The 20581-nt window shown below is 42.0% G+C and overlaps 1 protein-coding gene and 1 long non-coding RNA gene across 9 annotated transcripts in view; one reads left to right on the top strand and one right to left on the bottom strand.

Moving 5' to 3' along the window:
• The window catches only part of LOC119476233, a 480685-nt gene that overhangs the window by 388125 nt on the left and 71979 nt on the right, over window positions 1-20581 (top strand). The gene's annotated exons all lie outside the window — the stretch shown is intronic.
• Window positions 434-20213, bottom strand: ppfibp2a (PPFIA binding protein 2a). Of its 8 annotated transcripts, XM_037749426.1 has the most exons (24): window positions 20071-20213; window positions 18903-19150; window positions 15326-15412; window positions 14268-14381; window positions 12420-12551; window positions 10217-10501; window positions 9814-9906; window positions 8745-8856; window positions 8517-8549; window positions 7890-7951; window positions 7141-7219; window positions 6888-7012; window positions 6732-6799; window positions 6584-6644; window positions 6030-6168; window positions 5048-5189; window positions 4016-4144; window positions 3629-3779; window positions 3298-3409; window positions 2920-3008; window positions 2101-2223; window positions 1648-1773; window positions 1353-1541; window positions 434-1267 (listed from the first exon to the last, which is right to left on the bottom strand). In XM_037749426.1, the coding sequence occupies exons 1-24, from the start codon at window positions 20132-20134 to the stop codon at window positions 1046-1048; spliced, it is 2985 nt and encodes a 994-aa protein (XP_037605354.1). In that variant the 5' UTR covers window positions 20135-20213; the 3' UTR covers window positions 434-1045. The 8 variants fall into 8 exon arrangements, with proteins under 8 accessions (XP_037605354.1, XP_037605361.1, XP_037605381.1 ...); XM_037749433.1 differs by lacking the exon at window positions 8517-8549 and having other exon boundaries at window positions 20071-20212; XM_037749453.1 differs by lacking the exon at window positions 10217-10501 and having other exon boundaries at window positions 20071-20211.

Below are 20581 nucleotides of genomic sequence, written 5' to 3'. Positions count from 1 at the left end.
CATTAACTCACCAACCAAAACAGGTTCTATTGCAGGCTTGTCAGCGACATTAAAGCAGCTATTCAACCTGGGCTGGAACAAAACAAACCCCCTGTACAACAGTGTGGTGCCAGTCATTCTGTGCATTTTTAATTTTTGACCAGTAGGGGGCAGTCACTCATTCAAGATCCTAAACTCCATCCTCAGGAAGTGAGGTGTGTCTCTGACTATAATAAAATATTATACTGCAACAATGCTAACAATCTTCTGAAAAAAAAAAATTCTAAACCCAAACTTGAAAACTACATCTGTTACTCACAGTAGTACTGCATGCTTTAATTGAGCTAAAATGTAAATATGATCAAGCTGTTTAGAGGTTGTAGTGGTATGCATTTAAGCACCAGATGGCAGCAAAAGCATTTGCTTTGATGGTCTCCAAAAATGACAAAAAGACTAACTGTTGACCTGATGTTTATTATATTACTGCATATTCACAATGATCTTATGAAACAAGGCACCATTTGAGTAGAAGAATCCGACACAAACAAACTTAATTAGAAGGTGCAGAAGAGTAAGTGTACCGTCGAGAAATAAAATTATTTAATTTGGGATTTTTCTTTGTCTCATTCATCTTCTGTATGACTGACAATCTTAAAGTAACTGGTGTCAACTGTGCAGTCAATCCGGATATATAACAAGAAAAGGTCGTCAATATTCTAACTAAGTCTGCAGACGTTTAGATATAAAATGGTCAGTAAAATGCATTGTTTTAAAGCAAAAGTATAAGCTTTGGAATCCAACTGTATAAGGAATGCAGAGAGCAGCTTTCATAAAACAATTCACACAATGTCACCATTCATCACCATTTTAGATGAATATTGCTTCAGCAACATCTGGATAAAAATACATTAACAACAATTAACATCACCTGCTTAACACAGCGTGTTTGCAGCCCATCCAGCAAGACAGCACATGGATTCATCTCGGGCAAATTTCTGCATCAGAATTTCCACCGATTTACAAAGTCACTTAGTTAGTGAGAGAGGGGAGTGTGCTGTATTTTAAATTATTGTTTTGGGCTGTTAGCCTGAGCTTTCATCCCCACCTGCTCCGGCCTCTCAGCCTGTCTGTCCAAGCTGGGGCTGAGGCCCCTCAGTGCTGCAGAGGGCAGCCGAGAAACCCCATTCACTGTCAGCGCTCCACTGTCTATTGGGCAGATGTAGTCTGCAGATTCATCAGGTTTCCTCTTTCTGAGGTGACTGAATTGGGTGAAGCCCAGTTTCTTTGGCTGAAAACACACACAAAAAAAGTCCAACCATTAATAAACCATTTTGATTTTATGCTACAATTTGAGTCTTAGATTGTGCTCTTACCTTTACTTTAGCAGTGGTAGTGAGGGGCACATGGCCTGTGGCGTTGCCATACTCTCGCTTCTCCTGCGTGGCCTGATGCCCTACCAGGGTGGAGAAGGCTGTGGCGAGGTGGCGGCGGAGCAACGTCTTCTGTGGAGGAATATTCAACAGCAGGGCCAAAGTCTCTGCGCTGAAGCGAGGCTCCAGGATCTATTGAAGAGCAGATTGACAGCAACACATTTAGGTGTCCAGGCTTGTATAGTAATGGAAGCATGTGGAAAAATGTGAAGACAAGCTCAAAATCTGCAGTACTTACAATCAGCCCGCCATGAACGCCGCTGCCCCGTAGATTAGGAGCGAACTCAGCTAGATCCACTGCTCTCAGCCACTCCATCACACGGTGGTTAGACCACTGCACCACCTCTGAGGGAGAGGGCTGTTTCTGAAGAAGTTGAAAATAGAAATATTAATCTCTCATCTGACTCATAACTGTTTGACGCTTCTTCTAAACACATGAGAGATGGGCATAATGAAGCTTTAACAGAACTTTGGAGGGGGGTTTGGAGGCATTTATACAGTATGAAAGTAAAAATGCTCTGTGTTTGAAAGCATTTGATGACTGTCTGTCGCCCTCTTGTGGGCAACTGATGTGCTGACACCTATTCACCATGTAAGAGCAGAATTTACACACAACATGTAGCATAACACACATTTATACATCATAAAACATATACAACTGCTACATACAACACTTTCCATCTTGGCTTACCTCTTCCCCTGGCCTACGGCGAAGACAGTTGGGGTTGAACTTGTTGGCATGAAGGACATGGATGGCACATTTAATACTGAGATGATGAAGTTGGCTGGTGACCTTCAGAGTCAAGAGGTCATTCTGAGTAGACAGCAAAAAGAACATCAGTGAACTGTATGAAAAATATACAGATTCATAGCATGTTTATCATGTCTGACATGTAAATGTATTTGCAGGCCTCCGCTTTAAAGGAACAGTGTGTAGCATTTCGGGGGATCTATTAGCAGAAATGGAATATAATATTAATAACTATGTTTTCATTCATGTATAATCACCTGAAACTAAGAATCGTTGTGTTTTTGTTAGTTTAGAATGAGCCTTTCATATCTACATCGGGAGTAAGATCTCTTCACAGAGTCCGCCATGTTGCTCCGCAATGTTTCTACAGTAGCCCAGAATGGACAAATCAAACAATGGCTCTAGAGAGCCTTTCACGTTTTTACGTTACCTTGAAGGCCACCGTAGTTCTCCGACACGCTTGTGAAACTGCAGGAACGTGAGCCGCCGAGTGCAAAACCGTTGTACCGCCAGCCGCCATCTGACTTCCATTCCTCCTAAAGTATTGTTATTATGGTATGGATGGCTTCTGAGCAAGGTGAACGGCGTTACCATGGTTTTGCACTCGGCAGCTCACGTTACCGCAGTCTTGGAAAGAAAGGAGTGAGCGGAGGGGTACTCAGTTGGTTGCAATTTGCATAACACCACTAGATTCTGCCAAATCCTACACACTGTACCTTTAATAGAACATGTCACAGTAGATGCAGGATTGAGTCTTACCACTGTGAGGTATTGTATCATTCGACCATCCACTCGGGCTTCATGGAAGTGGTCTTTATACTGAGGCAAACCAATATCATCCAACCAGCCTACATGGGAGAAAAATCAGACATTGATTCCTTCATTCACTAAACTTTTGAATGTTAATCGGCCTTCAGCTGTCAGAACATGTTCACTGTAACTGCTTAGTTATGATACAGTTCCTGGTTTTGAATGCAGGCTATATTTGCATTTGTTCTAATATATTTACATCTCACACATTACATGTCTTTGTTTGGTTTGTGGTACGAGAAGTCACACTCTATATTTGTACATCTGATTCAAATGAGAATGTGCTGCGGTGGAAGTTAAAAATATTGCATGTAGAAAGAGTCTTACGGGTGACCCAGATGTAGTCCAGCTCTGACGATTTCTCTACAACCTTAGTGACGAACGCCTTCAGAGCGAGCTGCAGCTTCTTCCTGTGCAGTGGATTCTTCATACCCATCTCCTGAGGGCACAAAGGAGTGTTTGTTACAATAAAACTAAAGACTGGGGAATAAATGGTGGTTTACTCACACAACATGCAGTGTAATTTAGCCTGATAAACCTTTTTATCCATGATTATGTTTTTTCTAAATACTGTATATCAGTTAATGAATAATCACGGAGTTGTTAATTCAAGATGTTTTCACAGTGTTCATTTTAAAGTGACATTTTAGTCTCTGACCTTCTCAAAATCCTGAGGTGTGGCAGACAACAGCGTCTGTCCATTTTCAACCCACTGCCTGGTGAGATTGACATACTGGCCCAGTCCATAGTCCTCTAGCCAGCCACATACCTGCTCCTTGGTCCACTGGCTGAATGGGATGTTCATATCACTGGAATAATAAAACAAAAAATAATCAGATGATTAATTTATCAATGCATTTACAACTGAATTTGTTATGCTAAGAAAAGCCCTTGAGCTTCTTTTTCAGAAATGGTGGATGCAGGTGATGAGGCAGGAGAACCAAACCAGATTATTGTAAAGCAGCAAAGTGTAATGGTGACCTGTTAAACACTGAAAACAGGAGTACTGTACTACAAGGTGAAGTAGAAGCACACTGAGCTTTACCGTGCAGGGTCATAAGATTCGGGGGTCCTGGTCAGTCTGGGTCCTGCTGTCGCACGCAGTCCCCCTCTTCTAAACTGACTGCCATCTGGATCCGCTGCCTGGAGCCCTCCAGACTGGGTTCTTCTCAGTCTGTATGGGTGAGGGGGAACATGTTAGAAACTTTCATTCGCAAAGTAAAATGATAATTAAATAAATGTGGCACAATCATATACAGGTCATTATTGATAAATATAAACAATAAAATACTTTAAGTTGCTGCAGTCCTAGGGCAAGTGTAGTAGAAGGGTAGTTTAATATATGCATAAATTATATATATATATTTTTCTCTTTACATCACCTAAACCTAGATTATTTATACTCAATTGAATATATTCTACACCATATGTTACTTAGACTTGCAGTACATATTTATACATATACTTTATTTAGGTCTATTTAAAGGAACAGTGTGTAACATTTCGGGGGATCTATTAGACGAAATGGAATATAATATTCACAATTACGTTTTCATTAGTGTATAATCACCTGAAAATAAGAATTGTTGGTTTTTCATTAGAATGAGCCGTTTATATCTACATAGGGAGCGGGTCCTCTTCACACAGTCCGCCACGTTGCTCCGCCATGTTTCTACAGTAGCCCAGAACGGACAAACCAAAAACGTTTGCGTTTTTACGTGACCTGAATGCCACCGTAGTTCTCTGAAACTGTGGTAATGTGAGTGGGCAAGTGTAAAACCGCGGTACCGCCAACTGCCGTCTGACTTCCGTTGCTCCTAAATTTGTGTTATATAGCGGTAAAGATGGCCTCTGAGCGAGGCGACAGCGCTACTCAGCAGCTCACGTTACCACAGTCTTGGAAAGGGAGGAGTGAGCGGAGGGTTACTCAGTTGGTTGCAATCTGCAACAACACCACTAGATGCCTCCAAATCCTACACACTGCACCTTTAATGTTTGGTTGTCCTTTTTTTTGTTTACTCTGCGATCATTTGTGTTGGCGTATTGTTGATATATCAATGTATTTCCCCACACTCACTTTCCCCAGAGTCTCTTAAAGCTCCTGTTATTCTTCAGGTATTCTGGTGAGCCCAAAGCTCGTTGGCCGGCCTCTGTGTTTGCTCCAGAATGAACGGGGGAATTATCACCTGAAGTGCTGTCATCAACTTTCTCCAACTTTCCTGTGAGAGGTTACAAAAACCACAGTCATTGCAATACTACTAAGTACAACTAATATGGTTCAAATGGTTTAATTGTGATAATTAGAGCAGACATAGCCTCACTGTTATCTTGCCAATACCAAACATTTCAATAATGGGAACTTATTACACTAAGACTGTCTAAATTTGTAGTTTCCTGTAGTTGAGGCATTGTTAATGAGAAAATCATGCTTATGATGATGATGATGATGATGACTGAGTAGAAAGCACTAAAAAAGCAAATTTTTTTTCGCTTTGCATACCAAACAGAACATTAAGAGCTAAGTAGCGCACGTGTGGCGGTCTGTCTGCCTTTTCATAATGCTCTATTCAGCAGAGGGAGCATGAGTTACAGACCATTGAGTTCAGCAAATAATTCATCGGTTAATGCCCCGTGAAAAAGAGAAGGGGTTTAAGCCAGATTTTACAAGGTGTGATCTTTATGATGTGCTGCAGTCAGTCACCACTCTACAGCAGAACGCAGCAGGGATAAATCAGGGTGGGGCTCAAGTTAAAACTGGTCAGTGAAGCTGAGGAAGGGTGGAGCTGCTGGGATGAATGTGGTCAATCACAGCAATAGAGAGAGGGTGTGTTTGAAAGTCAATCCCATAATCCATCTGCTCTTTCAGGATCCTCTGCAATTAGATGTGATCAAAGGTGCCGTGGTTGTCTGGTCAAAGGAGAGTGGTTTGCTCCAGATATGAATACCCGCCTTTGCTCATGGGAATCACTGGCCTCGTGACTATCCCACAGAAAAAGGAAGCCTGATCCTACATCGGGGATTATTATTGCACACTACTGAATTAATATGTCTGGATTTACTTTGGCTGGAGTCTCCGTCTTCACTCCCATCTGGAGACCTTTGACTCTGGATTTCACTGCTGCTGTCTCCGCTGCTATTCTGCTCTGACAAAGAGGAATTCACCGGCAGCGTCTGACTTCTGCTGTCATCCAGACCACTCTGGATAAACCACACACAGATACAGATAGAAAAGTTAATAACTTTAGATATATGTACAAAAACGCTATACTGTACAAATGAGCAAATTCTCTCATGCATCTATCATGTAAGAAACAGCAACAGTAGGACTGTGTGTTGGCAAGAATCTGGTGATACGATACGTATCATGATACAGGGGTTACGATTCAATAGATTGCGTTTTTCTTTAGGAAAACTGTCATAGTATAAAGAACACACCACATATGCATTTATTTATATGTATACAGTATATGCTATGGACGCAGTTCTGATGTCGGACTTTGGCGGGTCGTTTTTCTGTCAAATTAATGATTTTTAAGTAAATAGCTGTGTAATAAGCGTGATAATGTACAGCTAGCAGGTTATTGTTGTGAAATAAACCTTAATTATAAAATACCTTCTGTAAAGGTCCATTTGTTAGGTCATTCATGCTACTTGATAAAGTTGATGGTTCTGTTCTGAGAAGATAAAAACACAATAATCTCATTAAAATTGAACTAAGAGATATGGGAGAGTCGTCCACTGATGAAAAGCTGCTTGGCTACCTGGAATCACTGTCCTTCTGGGCTGATGAAACAGATGTGTGTTGGGAGGAAGAACTGCTTGTGGAAACCTGTGATGGATAACAAAAAAAAAATAATCAAAATCATGTTCATGCAAGCAAAAAACTTTAACTAGTAGTTGAAATTGTTTGCACCCACTTCAGACTTTACGTCCACAGATTTTGCGCTGGCAGAGTCGGTATTCTTCATCAGTGCATGCTCTTCTTCCTCACTGCTGCTTGACGGAGTCCTGCCATTTGACAATGAGCGGACAGCAGATGGAGCTACAGTAACAAAGAGAGGAACAGTGGCGTTTGTTGCTGTTAAGGAGGGAATAGTGGTGGCTTTCATTGTGCTCAAACGTTGATGCGAACATAACGCGGATGAAGGATGAAGTGAGCGAAGTGATTACCTTGCCTCGTGGCGTGGGTGACCTCTCTGAATTGCCTGCACTGATTCAGCAGCAGAGTGAGCTCTTCAATGCGTCGGTCCTGATGAAAACAGAGAGGAACCCCAATTAAGATGTTTATCTAAGGTTAGGAAACACACATATGGGCTAACAGCTTCACTTTATTACTGACCTACACGCCACACAAACGTCCCTCATTCACCATATGGCCTTTACATCAAAGTAGTGGATAGGGAGGGGACTGACACAGGCCTGGCTGGAAATCTTAGTTGTGGTAACCAGCTGCGTGCAGTGTGTGTTTTTTGAAGCGGTGCCCATGCCTGGTTTTGTCATGGCTCTCTTAATGCCGCTCGCTCCAAAATTAGGCTTGGCAGATCGAGGCCTACTTAAGTGTGGCTTTGCCTGAAATGGCTCGCCTTGGGGGTGTGTGTGTGTACGTGTGTGTCCGCAATAGTGTGCCACATGTAGGTCCTCGTCTGTGAGTCTTTAAAGTCCAAGCTTCTCTGGGAGGGAGAATACAAAAGCCCCTCTGTACTAAAAATGGTTTGAGGGCGGCGCCTCCGAGAAATGACAACATCTAAAAACAGTTAACTTCTAACCTTTTAAACAGCGCGATGATAGCGCGTCCATATACAGGCCAGTGAGACGCTTTACATTTTAGTAAACTGATGACAACACACACGCTGCTCTATGCTGCATAATCACATACAGCTGTGTTGACCAGAGAGAGAAATGGTATCCAGATCACTTACCTTTTCATCATTGGCAGCGACCAGTGATTTCATTCCACTCCTGAGCCTCTGAAGCTCCTGATCTATAAAGAGAAACACCAGACTGATTATCAACCTGTATAGGCAGCTGCACATAGCGGAATATGGTTATTTAGAAAGACAGGAAATGCTAGCATGTTATAAATTTATCCCTCACTAGATTGCCATCCAAACCATGTATCTTTAGATTCGCCAAAGCCTTTTTTTAATCTACCAATCATAGCTTTAGCCATGTCAGCTTTTACATATTTGGGCCCACAGTCCAAAGACACTTCCTTTGTAACTATTGCAGGCACACATTGCTGGTGAGTGAGAGTGATTATATTAAGCAAGTACCTCAGAGATGCTATGAAAATTAAGAACAAACAAGATGTTATGCTCTCAGGAATTCATAAAGATGCTGAAAAAGCCAAAGGGAAGAGAGATAGTGCATCAAGTCATTATTTTGGAAACCAGTTGGTGATTGTCAAAGCTGCCCCTCCGAGCAGAAGGAAACAAAAGACAATAAAATACAGAGACATGTCTGGAGAAAGGAAATAAATGAAAGATCAAAAGTAGACATGGCCCATGGGTTTAAACTGATTTTCATTAAGTGCTGTTCAGGCTTACAGTTGGTGTTTAGCCTCTTCCTGTATATCTCCTCTGAGAGAGAGAGAGAGAGAGAGACAGAGACCCGTGATGAGACAGTTTATTAAGGGCCAAAACAGACTTTTCCCCACAGCCGTTACTGCAAGTTAATGAATGCAAAAAGGAGTCATTAACTGTGGCACCTATCAGGCTGGGTAACTCTGTTGTTGGCAGGTTGGTTGAGGGCTTGAGGCCGGGTGCTTTGCTTACCTCTCTCGGGGCTCTCGGGGGATAGAGAAGGTCTGGCCAGCAGTTGAGTGTGCAAGCTCTCGATCTCGGCGTTCTTACTGAGCAGAAGCTGCTGAAGGCTGCTGATCTCGGCCTGTGGGTGCCACACAGTGAGAGTCTTAGCACAAAGGATATGCTGCTCTGTGCCAACACACATCTGTTTGAACGCACAGCTAAAAGCTCTTGTTTCTCCACCACTACCTATACATGTATATTAAACACCCACAATAAAGCACAGGAATGTCTCTTCTCTGCATTTTAGAGAACCAGATATTAGGCCACTACTGGCTGGAGTTTATAGTGTATTGTGAAGTAAGTCACAGAGTATAAGTAAAAAACAGATGGCAATAACGTTAAGTTCAGGCTGATGTATTTGCCAGTGTGTTCTGTCTGTATGTTGTGTAGAGGAAAGTGGACGTTTTTGCCTCATATACCAAATCATACCTCTGTTTTACTTAACAAAACATTACTCCCCACTGGTTTGTTTAAAAGGGTAGAGTAGGATACATAAACTCACACATTAAACACGTTATATAGCTCAGTATCTACCATATCAACATCTGTAGCCAATTATTCTAGTATGCATTTGGTTTCTCCAAATTTGATTAAAAATATATTTGTCTAATAATCTGCTACCAGTAACAAAAGATCCAGACTGAGACTAGCACATTCTGTGAAATGCAATAAATGTTCATTTTGCAATTTTGGGTAAACATCCAGTTGATGGCGATATGCCAATAAGATATTTTCATTCTAAAAATGAAGAATAAATAATTACAGATATAGTAATATAGTATCCACAAACACTGCACAGCAAACCAGGGTATTAAAAAGGGGACTAAGCCATCATTAAATCTATTTCTACAGGACTTTAAAATAGAAGGTGAAAGTTCTCCGACTTTAGGTGCAAAACAGGATGACTCACTAAACTGGCTGGAACATTGGATTGGACAGCATTTAGGAAAGTTAGGTGGACAGCTAGCAGTGGAATTTGGGCACTGACGGTGTATTGCAAAGTCTAGACACTGTGAAAATCAGAGCTTTCTTTTACCTTCGTTGCTTTGAGTTTCTTCTCATACTGCATCTTCTGATCCTCCAGGTGCTCCACTTTGTCCTTGAGAATCCTGAGCTCTTTAAATAAGCCCTAAAACAGAAGAACATTTAGCTAGTTTAAATATCCAGGTGATGTTAATAAATCTGCACATTTTTCTTCCATAACATACAATATTAAAAATCACATGAAGTGCACATATTAGTGTCACACACTGCTGATGCATAACTCAAAAACGAGATTATTTTTCCAAACAGATAGACCAAGTTGCACAGTGACATTTGGCGCTGCAGAGGATATTTAGTGAGTGCTTGTTTCATTTGCATCTGAAGCTGAGGATTACAAAGTGAGACAACCCATGCTGTACACAACATCAGGAGTCATGCAGGCAGGCTGTGCCTACACTTTCTTCTTCGCAGTGGTACTGCTGCTCTGCGTCTGAGCTACTCTCTTCCAGGCTGTGCGTGTCCCCATCGGGCCCATCTGGAACCTCTTCTGAGGTTCTGTCACAGGACGGCCCTGGGTTTGAGCCCTCGCCCTTAGTGGACTCAGTGGGGCACGCCACCGGAGAGCTGCCGTCGGCCGGGATCTCCAACTCCAAGGCCTTTTTCTCCTGTATCTTGCTATTGATCTCCTTCTGAAACCTGCACATCTGCTCCTGCAGCTCGCTAATGAAATTCACTACAGTCTGACAGATGCAGTGGGGAGAAAAGAATTGAGAGAAATGTTTAGAAAGAGAAGAGGAAATACTATAGAGTAGGTGTATATGTCTATGCTTGTGTGTGAATGCAATCCTCTTGAGCCTGAATACATAAATATGCTTAGAAACACACATCCTTGGCTGTTCCCCATATACCACCAGACCCTGTGTGTCTACTGGGCCAGTTGGTCGTTTTTTATGCTTTTTTCATTCTGAATGACTTATTTCTAAGAAACTTAAGATCACATCTCTGGTAACGCAAGATTTAAAGTGGTGCTTTTGTGTGATTCTTTGTGGAGAAACAGTTTTACAGATCTGTGGATTGAATCAACTAATCGATTAGACAACAAAATCGTATAAGTGTTACTGTAATCGATTAAGAATTTCTTTGGTTGAGGACAGCCCTACTAACTCTATTATTATTATGCATTATGCTGTTCCTGAATTCAAGCATATCTAGGTTATCAAATAGGTAGTTTGCATTGATAAATTGCAAAAAGGGTGAGTAGGTTTGCCATCTTTTAGAGGTGATCAGTGCCAATGTTCCCTCAGAAAGAGTGTAAACAGCAGCCAAGCTATGCCCGGACTGTGGACAGAGGAAGTGTCACTTGGGTTCTGGTACAGCGGATATGACAGATGATATGGAGAGCCTGCATGGCTAAATTTAACTGTGAGCTTACTGGCTCCACAACAAGGAGGCTTCCACATGTCGTGTGTGTCGGCGCAAACATGCATTTGTGTGGACATGTTTTGTGTAGTAGAGGCAGCACGTGTTGGGAGGCCAGTAAAGTGTTCAAAGCAGATTTTTTCTCCCCCCCTATTCTCCTTAAGTCCAAACAGCTGTTGTAGGGAAAGTTGTGCACATGATGAAAGCAAGATTAAGAAGTGCTGAAACACTGCTGTCTACTAAATCACATGTATAGTTTGCTGTTTTCTGCTTAAATACAAATCAAATCTCTATAGACGCTCAAGCATAGTTTAAATAAATCCTTTTTTTCATACTTTATAGATCAAATGTTTTTGGGAACATGCCTCCAGTTCCTTTTTTCCAGTCAACCTTTACCCACCACCAAGAACAATATTCTCTGGGCTAAAGCCTACACACACTCATATTTGGCCTGCCATCCATCATGCCAGCTCTGCTATGCAGGAACTCTTTTAACCTGAGGACACAAAGGCTCTTTGACCAGCACTGTTTTGACTGTAACTGCACACATTACAGTATCCTGTCTGGTAGTAGCGCTACTTTCCCTGCTTCCCGTGCTTCCTCTTTCTCCAATTCATACGGTCATTGAATGCCCAGGATGTGAGCTGGTAACCCAACACATCTGCCTTAAGCAAATACATGATTCAGTTTAAACTGACAAAAAAAATGTAAACCCCTTGGAGACTTTTTTCCTGTGGACTTTGCCCAGGAACAACAGAGCCAGGGTTTGGGTGAACGTTCCCCTCCGTCCGTCCAGAAAGTGTTTATGATCTTCCATAAAATCAGCAGCTGACTTCAAGGTTAGATCCATCAGAACACAAGGCAGATTTTTGTGTGTACCCTTCATTCCTGGCAGAGTTAGGTTCAAATTTCCGAGGACTGAAGAAAAACAGAAGGTCCTGAGGATTTCAGCTGAACTAATTCATCCTTGCAAACAGTCCTTGGTGAAACCAAGTGTAAGGTCATTTGGATATGAGGCATTCACATTTACAATAGTCAAGAATATGAAGTTTAATTGCAAAATTATCATCAGATTGAAATGATTTGTGGCTCAAACTTAAAAAACTGTGCCACTAATTAAAGAAAAAGCAAGTCCAACTTGCACTATTCAACATGGCAACCTTGTTTTGATGGACACATACTGGCTGTAAATAACAATACAGCCATAAAATACCACAATGAACAGGCACATTTGCCTACCTCTGCTTTGTGTTGCCTTTCAGCCCCATGGCTCTGTTTACCCTCCATGTCTGCCAGCTTCAGTTTCAGGTAGGACACCTCCCCCATAAGATTCAGCTTCTGGTTCTCCAGCGACGTCCTATGCAGGAGCTCCTGTCATCAACAACACACAGCACGAGCATGAGGCTACACAAACAGACACATTATAACTTCATTGAGACACACCGCTCAATACTTACTGAGCAAAGGCAACATTAAGTGCTGTATGAGGCACAGCGAGCCTCCACTGCTGTAATGACAGTCCCCTCAGACAAACCCGCTGGTTTCAGACACTGTTTGAGTGGCTAAATATACACAACCCATGACCACTATTTATAATGCCTATTTCACAGCTCGCTCAAAGTACACAGCAGAGGGGGAGAGAGAGAGTGAGAGAGAAAGATACCGAAACAAGCATGCAAAACATTCATAGAAAGAACATCAAAATAACTCTGACAGGTGCATTTTCCTGTCTGTCACTGTGAACCTGGTGCTGAGGGAGACTCTGCTATACACTTCTGTGACTATCTGTCAGCCTTGAGAGTTAAGCCAGGCCACGCGGGCAGATGTATTACTAATGTGGTTGGTGTCAAGCAGGTGCTAAATCACTTAAAGTCCACAAATGAGCATTGGAGGCAGGCAAACAGTACATATGGATACATCCATTTCAAACTCCGGCTTCGGAAAATATCTGGGCTTCTTCTGGAGTGTACACATGGAAAATATTAGAGCTTTGTCACCAGGAAGAGATTTACGGCTCAGGTCCAAAGCCTCATAATGACCATGTCTCCAAGAAACCAGCCCTGGCTGCCCTTTGGTACACTGCACACACACACAGCACAGCATTGTACGTACACACTGAGCGTTAAGTTGTAACAACTCATCAGATAGTTAAAAGACACATTCCTGGCGCTTGTAAAATTAGTCAGAATAGGTTGAAAGTGTCTACTTTGAATGGAAATTTCACAAGAGCAGCATTACAAGAATGAGATACTGTGTAATACCTGGTTCATCTTACTCCAGTGTCTGCCTGCAGCAAAGGAGGAGGAAGTGTATTTCCCTCATGGATGCAACGGTTTCAAGTGCCTTGTAGTTTCAGTAGATTACAGTTTCATCCGAGTCAGTGTCCTTCATAGTGTTTAGTAGAGTCTCTGTTGTAGATTTCAAGTCGAAAGCAAACAACTGAAAGTTGCTCACACACACGTCTAACTCTTAAAAGAGCACCACCCCTATTCTTTCTCCCGCCCTTCTCTCCACCTTTTTCAGCTGTTCCTCCCTTCTTACTCATTTGTCCCTCTCTCTTTTCCTCTGCCGTCCTCTCTCTTTTCCTCAGTGTGTGTACATGTGTGTGTGTGTGTGTGTGAGAGAGAGCATGCAGGGTCTTGGTGGTTACAGGTCGGGGGTGTGGCTAATGGTACTGTAATCACCTGCCCAGACAGACCAGTCTGGCCCTGCATAAACCAGAAAAGCGCTCTGAGACACTGCCGTGGAATGAGTCTGAGCGTCCTAAATATTTTGGTTGTCAGGGTAATGTGCAGCCAGGAACACTGGCATCTCAGCAAGGAATTTGTTCCCAGGAAGCAGAACTCATCCCGAGTTACATTCTACAGCTTATGAGAAAAGATCGGATTTGCAGAAGGGTTATATTTAAAAGATAGATGGACAGTCTGGGGCCCTGTCACATTTCATTAAATGGAAGAACAATAGTGGTATAATGTCTCCTGGTGGACGTCAGTTTTTCCTGATTTGGGTCCAGTAATACATCCAGCATTTGGTGTTGAGAAAGTCCAATGTAGGATGTTTTTACACAAGATGTGTAAAGCTGTGTACCTGCTGAAGCATCTCCTCTGTGGAGTTGAGTTTCTGCTGATGCTCCACCAGAGAACTCTGTAGGTCGCTGATCTTGGCCCACTGAGCTTCCACCTGGTCTGTCAGCACGCTCACCTGTGTGTATATATGTGTGTGTGTGGACAGAAAGTTAGTGGAGTCTTTTTTTTTTTTTACACCAAAACTTGACAATAAAGCAGTTTCCCCATCATTTAGTTTCCCATTTTATCACATAATTGCAGCCTAGGCCTCAGATTCTCTCTTTTACTACAGATTGATATCAGCTATTTCCATTTAATTGCCGTGCTCAATTTTGTTGAGATTTCCACGTCTGTGCCAGATCAAACAGTGCAGACGTTTCCTTTGAGAAGAACTGAATGATCCTTTGTGCCTCAGTAGGTGCTTGCAACACTTCACTAGCTCTGGCAACGTCAGCAGAACGCAGGTTAAATGTAAAGCCACGGACAAACTATTAAGCCCAAATAGTAGCTAATCACAAGCTAAAAGGGCCAGTCCGACCAGCCAAGCGGAGCGGATTTTCTAAAGGAATGTTTTATGTGAGTCCTAGAGAAACAAACAGGGCACCTGCTCTCACACACACACCTACACGCTACAGCACGCGCTGGTACTAGCCTCGACCTGTCTGAGATAAGCACTTGTTCAGAATTCCTCATGACTACACACCTACACACACACAGACAAAGACATAGTGTTGTTACAGCACCAAACCCAGCTTTATAACGGCTGAATCACCTATGCAAAAGCAATTACGCAACATTTACAACACAATACTCTGACCTAGCTTTGCCCTTCCTTTCCTCGTCTCTCTGCTCTAACGCTGTTATGTGATATGTTCACTGTTTAGAATCAGTTCCCACTAACAGTGTGGTGTCATATGTCCTCTTTTATTTGAGCAGGCTCACACCAAATGGAAGTGAGTCGTCTTTATAAACGAATTTCCAGGCATGCTTTAGGTTAATACCTTTTTAAAGGTCATGTAAATCTTACACAGAAAGAGACTGTAACATTTTATTTTGAATGTTAGGAGTGATACATCTCACCTGCAGAATTAGTGACTCTTTGTCTCCCTCCAGTCGTGATAACCGCTCCTGGTAGGACTCACTGTTGCCAGACGATTGGAGGTTAACCTTCGGAATAATTAAGTTCAGTAAGTACACTGTTAATACAGAACAGTTGCCCAGTGGGTCGGATTTGTTTTTTTCTTTAAATGAGGTTGCAGTCTCACGTACACACCCAACTCTCAGTCTCAAACTTTGTTGTGTCAGTGGATCATGTGTGGAAAAGTCTGTAAGAGGTTTACGGGTCCTAATCCAGCATTAAGCGTTGTGCACAACATTTTTATACCGGCTGATTAGTGGAAAAAAACTGTTGGGTGAAGACTGAGCTCTGGGCTGTCAGAGGTATTTCAGAGCCATCAGCGTGCAAGGGAAGCAAAGTGCAACCAAATGGGCTCAGATTTCTCCAAAATCCAGCCTTTCAACCACAATCATGGAAACATTATGTAGACCAGCGTCCATCACCCTGAGCCAGCAAGTGGTTTGCAATAACTTTAAAATACCATTAAGCCTTTAATATACTCTTTGCATCAGACTATAAAAAACACTGAACACGTGTTTTAGCAGTAGAACAGTTGAATGTACAGTATGCATACTTTAAGTGTTATTACAGATATTATTTTACTTTACCATTTTGTGTCCCATTTTCTTAGTCCAGTATTTGGCAATAATAGTCCCTGGCTTGCTTTTTGTGAATTGTGAACAGCTTTCTTAGTTCTTGCTGTGTGTTTAAAGGAGCAGTGTGTACGATCTGGCAGTATCTAGCGGTGAGGTGAGGAGATTGCAACTCTAGAGACAGTTGTTGTAAGGGAAGCATAGATCATTTGTCATTTGGAGCAGAGCCAGTACGTAGTGTGATTGTATGACATAAGTAAGTGGTGAAGCGAGAGAGAGAGACCGGTGGCGACGGGAGCGAGTAACGTTAATGACTCCGTGAAGAGGACCCGCTCCCTTTATAGATATAAACAGCTCATTCTAAGCTAATTAAAACACAATTCTTATTTTCAGGTGATACACTAAAGAAAACATATTTATTAATATTATATTTTATATATGCCAATAGATCCCCAAATTGCTACACAATGGTCCTTTAATTATTTTCAAACTGTTTTTTAGCCAACTTTAAAAATAATCCAAACATAGATCCAACTCTTCATCCGAACTATAAACCAATATCCAAACTTTCTTTTATTTCCAAAAATCTTGGGGGACGCACAAGACTATTACTAATACAGTAATGTGACTAGTCTCCAGTGAGGTTAATGTATATATATACGTATATATTGTTTGCTGATGTTGCTGCTTTGACACCTGAATTTCCCTCCGGGGATTAATAAAGGTCCATCTTATCTTATCTTATCTTATCTTATATGTCTGTGTGTGTGTGTGTGTGTATTATGTTGTAATTCAATCCAAAATAATAGTACAGACTTCCTTTGTGAAACTTCACATTTGTAATTGTTGACAATGTAACAAAGGTGTTGATTCGACTCAACAATGTTTAGAGTTTTTGATAAGGTTGAACTGAGATGAAGAAGAAGCTACAGGGCCATTGCATTCCATTACATAGTACAGGTGTTTCTATTTGTCCTCATAATTCAGTGTGTGTTTATCTTTACATGTATCTATATCTATGATTCTTGTAGAGCACCTTGTATATTTGGCTTGAGCGGTGTTTTATAAATACATTTCTACTTACTGCACTTACTTATTTACTATATCAAAAGATTCTAAACATTGTCATGAAGATTAGTCATATAGGGGAAAAATCCACTATTTCGCCTGTGGATTATCAAGTAATAGCTAAAGTGTCCCAAGTCTCAAAATTGTTCATAACTATGTTTGACAGGTACATACAGTATGTGAAAATGCTTTCTCTATGGATTCAGTCACAATTATAACCTGATGGAGGCAGTGAGGACTAATGCCTTCTTAATGGTAGCAAGATGGTATGTGCTGTCAAAACACTCCCTATAGGCTCAAGTGGCAGGAAATGATCTCAGCTGACATGTACGGTATATCCATTTATCGCTCACCTCAAACACTTTGTGTCCAGTTCGGCGGGCTTACTGCTGGTATTGTTAGCTGCTTCTTTTCTTACATTAACTTTTTACAGTCCACAAGGAGCTAGTAAACCAGAGTGCATGCGTCGCATATTCTGCAGCACACCTCTGCAACTCACGATCAAAACACGTCCTCCTCCCAAATGACCTACCATGACAACCACTGATATGTTGTAAAAGTAACAACACCGCAAAGCCACAGTAAACAACAAAGATCCTTTGTGCAAACTTTGGTTCAGCGTAAAGGTATGAAGAGCAAACATGCAAGTGGAGAGTGTCTTACCTTCCTAAGCCAGGCAAAATGTTTGTAGAAGTCAATATCATGCTCCATTCTGCAGGCCCATTGTACTGTAGGTCTGGCTCTTAATGTTAGATACTAACAGAATTGAGCCAGTGCTGTAAAGCATCAAGGAAGATGAACCGATACCAAAATCCACAGTAGGACAAAACAATGGTTCTTAATGGTGCTGTACTCTCCTTTTTACAGACTTTTATGTTGCAGTTGTAGAGAGAGCAAAGAGGACCTCAGTCCGTGTGGGTTGGAGTCTGGGCAGCCTGAGACTTTTAGAGCCGAGGCGAATAACTCAAACTATGCCAGTTGGCTGTACTCCCCTTCTTTCTTCTCTCCACTTTTTTCTACCGCTTTCTAACTCCCCCTTTTTGCTTTTTTTCTGCTTTCTCTCTCAAGCACACTCAAACTGCTTCAGCATTTCTGCTGCATTTCTGTGGCCCCTCATGATCTCTCATCGTTTTCTGTCCTCACTTTCTCCCTCCAGTACCTCTCTCTCTCTCTCTCTGTCTGTCTGTCTCCAGCCCTGTCTCGCTCCGTCTGAAGTATCGAGCTAATTTTGCGGGGCTTCCTAGAGGGGCACGGGGGGAGAGGAAACTTTCTGCAGCACATGCTTGTCAGATGTGGTGCAGGGCAAGGAGTCAGTAAAGACGATGCAAGAGGGGAGGAGGAGGAGGAGGCTGTGGAGGAGACTGAAGGGGGACGTGAGTGTAAAGTTGACAATATCAAATTTAAGTGGAGTAGAAGAGGGCAAATACTGTTGGTGGCTGACCTGGACCAGACGAACAAACAAATGTTGCAGTAAAAAGGGAGGACAGGAGTTATGCAGGGAGATAAGAATGAAGGAAACAAGGGAGTGAAAGGGGGAGCAACTGCTTTTACTTTAAACAGAAGCTCTGGATCTCATTACCGGTGCAGTTTGCTATAGCGCTTCCAGCTCACTACTTCTTAGCAGGCAGGAAAAAGCCCTCCAGATGTTGTTGACCAGGATCAAAGGCCACTTTATAACACAACTAATAAAACCCATAATGGGCTTAATAGTATGCCTTCCCACAGTTCTTTAACATAACCCTTTCTCATGAACTTGATTTTGGATATTTCATATTGGGTATTGGATTTGCATACTGGGGTTATATAATGCTGTTCTGGTCTGTCATCCATCCCTGTTTGAGAGTTGAGGGCTTTCACATGTGCGTGACACAGCACTCACCTCATCTCTCTCCAGCCATTTTAGTATAATGTGCGCCGTGTCCGCTGAGACTTGTTTCCTGAGAGAGTCCTGTTCTTCCTCATTCCTCTGCCCCTCCAGCACTGCCCTAAGGGCCTCAGTCAGCTGCAGAGCCTTGAGGGAGGGGTCCACGTGTGGGTCAAGGGTCAACTGTGAGGTACACTTGGAGGCCTGGCAATCCTGGCCGTCTAACCGCACAAGAGCACTGAACAGCCCATCACCCATTTTGCCTAGAGAGGAAAGAACAACAGTAAATCAACAGAATTACAGCCGTCTAATTTTGTGGGCATCAGTACTGAGTATATGATTAAAGGTTAACTGGCAGGCTGCAGTGCAAACAGGATAGTTCCTGAAATGTCCTCTTGAGGGCGCTATTGTTATAGGATGTAAATAGCTTCAAATGGCTGCACACTGGCTTCTGAAATCCACAAATTAGAGGTTCAACATGTAGGTTACTGTAATCATCATGTCTAAATTGCAGAAAGAAATGTTGATATATGCTGTCTGAAGTTGAATCAAAGGTACAGTAATGCAGGCAGGACACAATGTGGACAAATGCATAGTTTTGTAACATGTATTTTCATTGACAGTGTGTGATTATTTGTAGTCATTAGAGTGTGCTAATGGTTGGGCTGTCACCTCTATTAATAGAGTGTTGTCTTCTGACCTGGTGCAAAAACACACTGACAGACTGCTGAGGTTGTGACAAAGAGCACCTGACTGAAATGTGTCACCTCTGTTAGAAAATACCGAAGGGAAGACTCTGGAAAGTAACTTTATGCAGTTAGTGCACGGTGAGATTTACAAGCTCAAGGAGAAGCAATAAAAGTAGAAAAGCATTAAATTGAGTGAAGAATTTAGAGAAGAACAATCACAGAAAAGCACTCGTCTAATCAAAAACCTGCTTTCTTCTATTTCACGGACACTAACTGATCGCTCATCCTCAAATGCTTTACTATTTTCTTTTCTAGCTTTTTGTTTTGTAACTTATCCATCAATTACAATTTAAAAATCCAAAGAATGTTTGTTTTTTTCTATGTACTATATGTGTATGTGAAAATCATATGTGGGTGGCTCCGGTTTTATGGAGGCCTGCAATTACAAACTGGGCAGTCTATTGGAGGTCTGATAATGAAACAGAAAGTCTTACCAGCAATAATGTCGTCCATTTGCTCCAAGGCAGCCTCCAACACATGGCTGGCATTTGACGCCATGGCAACAAACTGTCTTATAAAGCAGCACTAGTAGATCCTCATTCACTGGTACAAAGAAGAGTGTTAGCTGGTGGAGTGACAGAGACGGAGAGATCTTCAATAGAGAGACTACTCCCCTTTCTTGTCGCACTTTTAGATCCTTTTACAGCAAAGCTGCAACAGCTGTCCTGACATCTGAGTGACTTCCAAGTAAATAACCTCCTGAGTGTGGCTTTTGGGTTTAAACTCCCCTCTCATTTCGTGGCCAGAGCCATACCCATTGTCAGCGCTGTTATCCACAGGCCATATTTAGAATAGTTTGTTTCTTTGTTTCTTTAATTGTGTATTTGTATACACTTTCACTCCACATCAACTGCATTCATGAATGAATTCTAGTGCAAAAAACAAAGTGGGAGAAGTGATGGTAACTATAGATTTAGCTCAAAACCAACAGTTTTAGTGGAGCCA

This window comes from Sebastes umbrosus, chromosome 2, assembly GCF_015220745.1.
Source record: "Sebastes umbrosus isolate fSebUmb1 chromosome 2, fSebUmb1.pri, whole genome shotgun sequence".
Classification (NCBI taxonomy): domain Eukaryota; kingdom Metazoa; phylum Chordata; class Actinopteri; order Perciformes; family Sebastidae; genus Sebastes; species Sebastes umbrosus.
Note: the sequence above shows the minus strand (reverse complement) of the source record. Positions and strands in the feature narration are given on the sequence as shown.

What these genes read in the sequence shown, in the direction of transcription:
- ppfibp2a (XM_037749426.1), bottom strand. Translation starts at nt 20,134, where the DNA reads ATGGCGTCAAATGCCAGCCATGTGTTGGAGGCTGCCTTGGAGCAAATG. An exon ending in TTTAAGAGACTCTGGGGAAA is followed by an intron (nt 4,145 to 5,047) that starts GTGAGTGTGGGG and finishes TCACCCATACAG; the next exon opens with ACTGAGAAGAACCCAGTCTG. An exon ending in TGATACAATACCTCACAGTG is followed by an intron (nt 2,224 to 2,919) that starts GTAAGACTCAAT and finishes CTGTCTACTCAG; the next exon opens with AATGACCTCTTGACTCTGAA.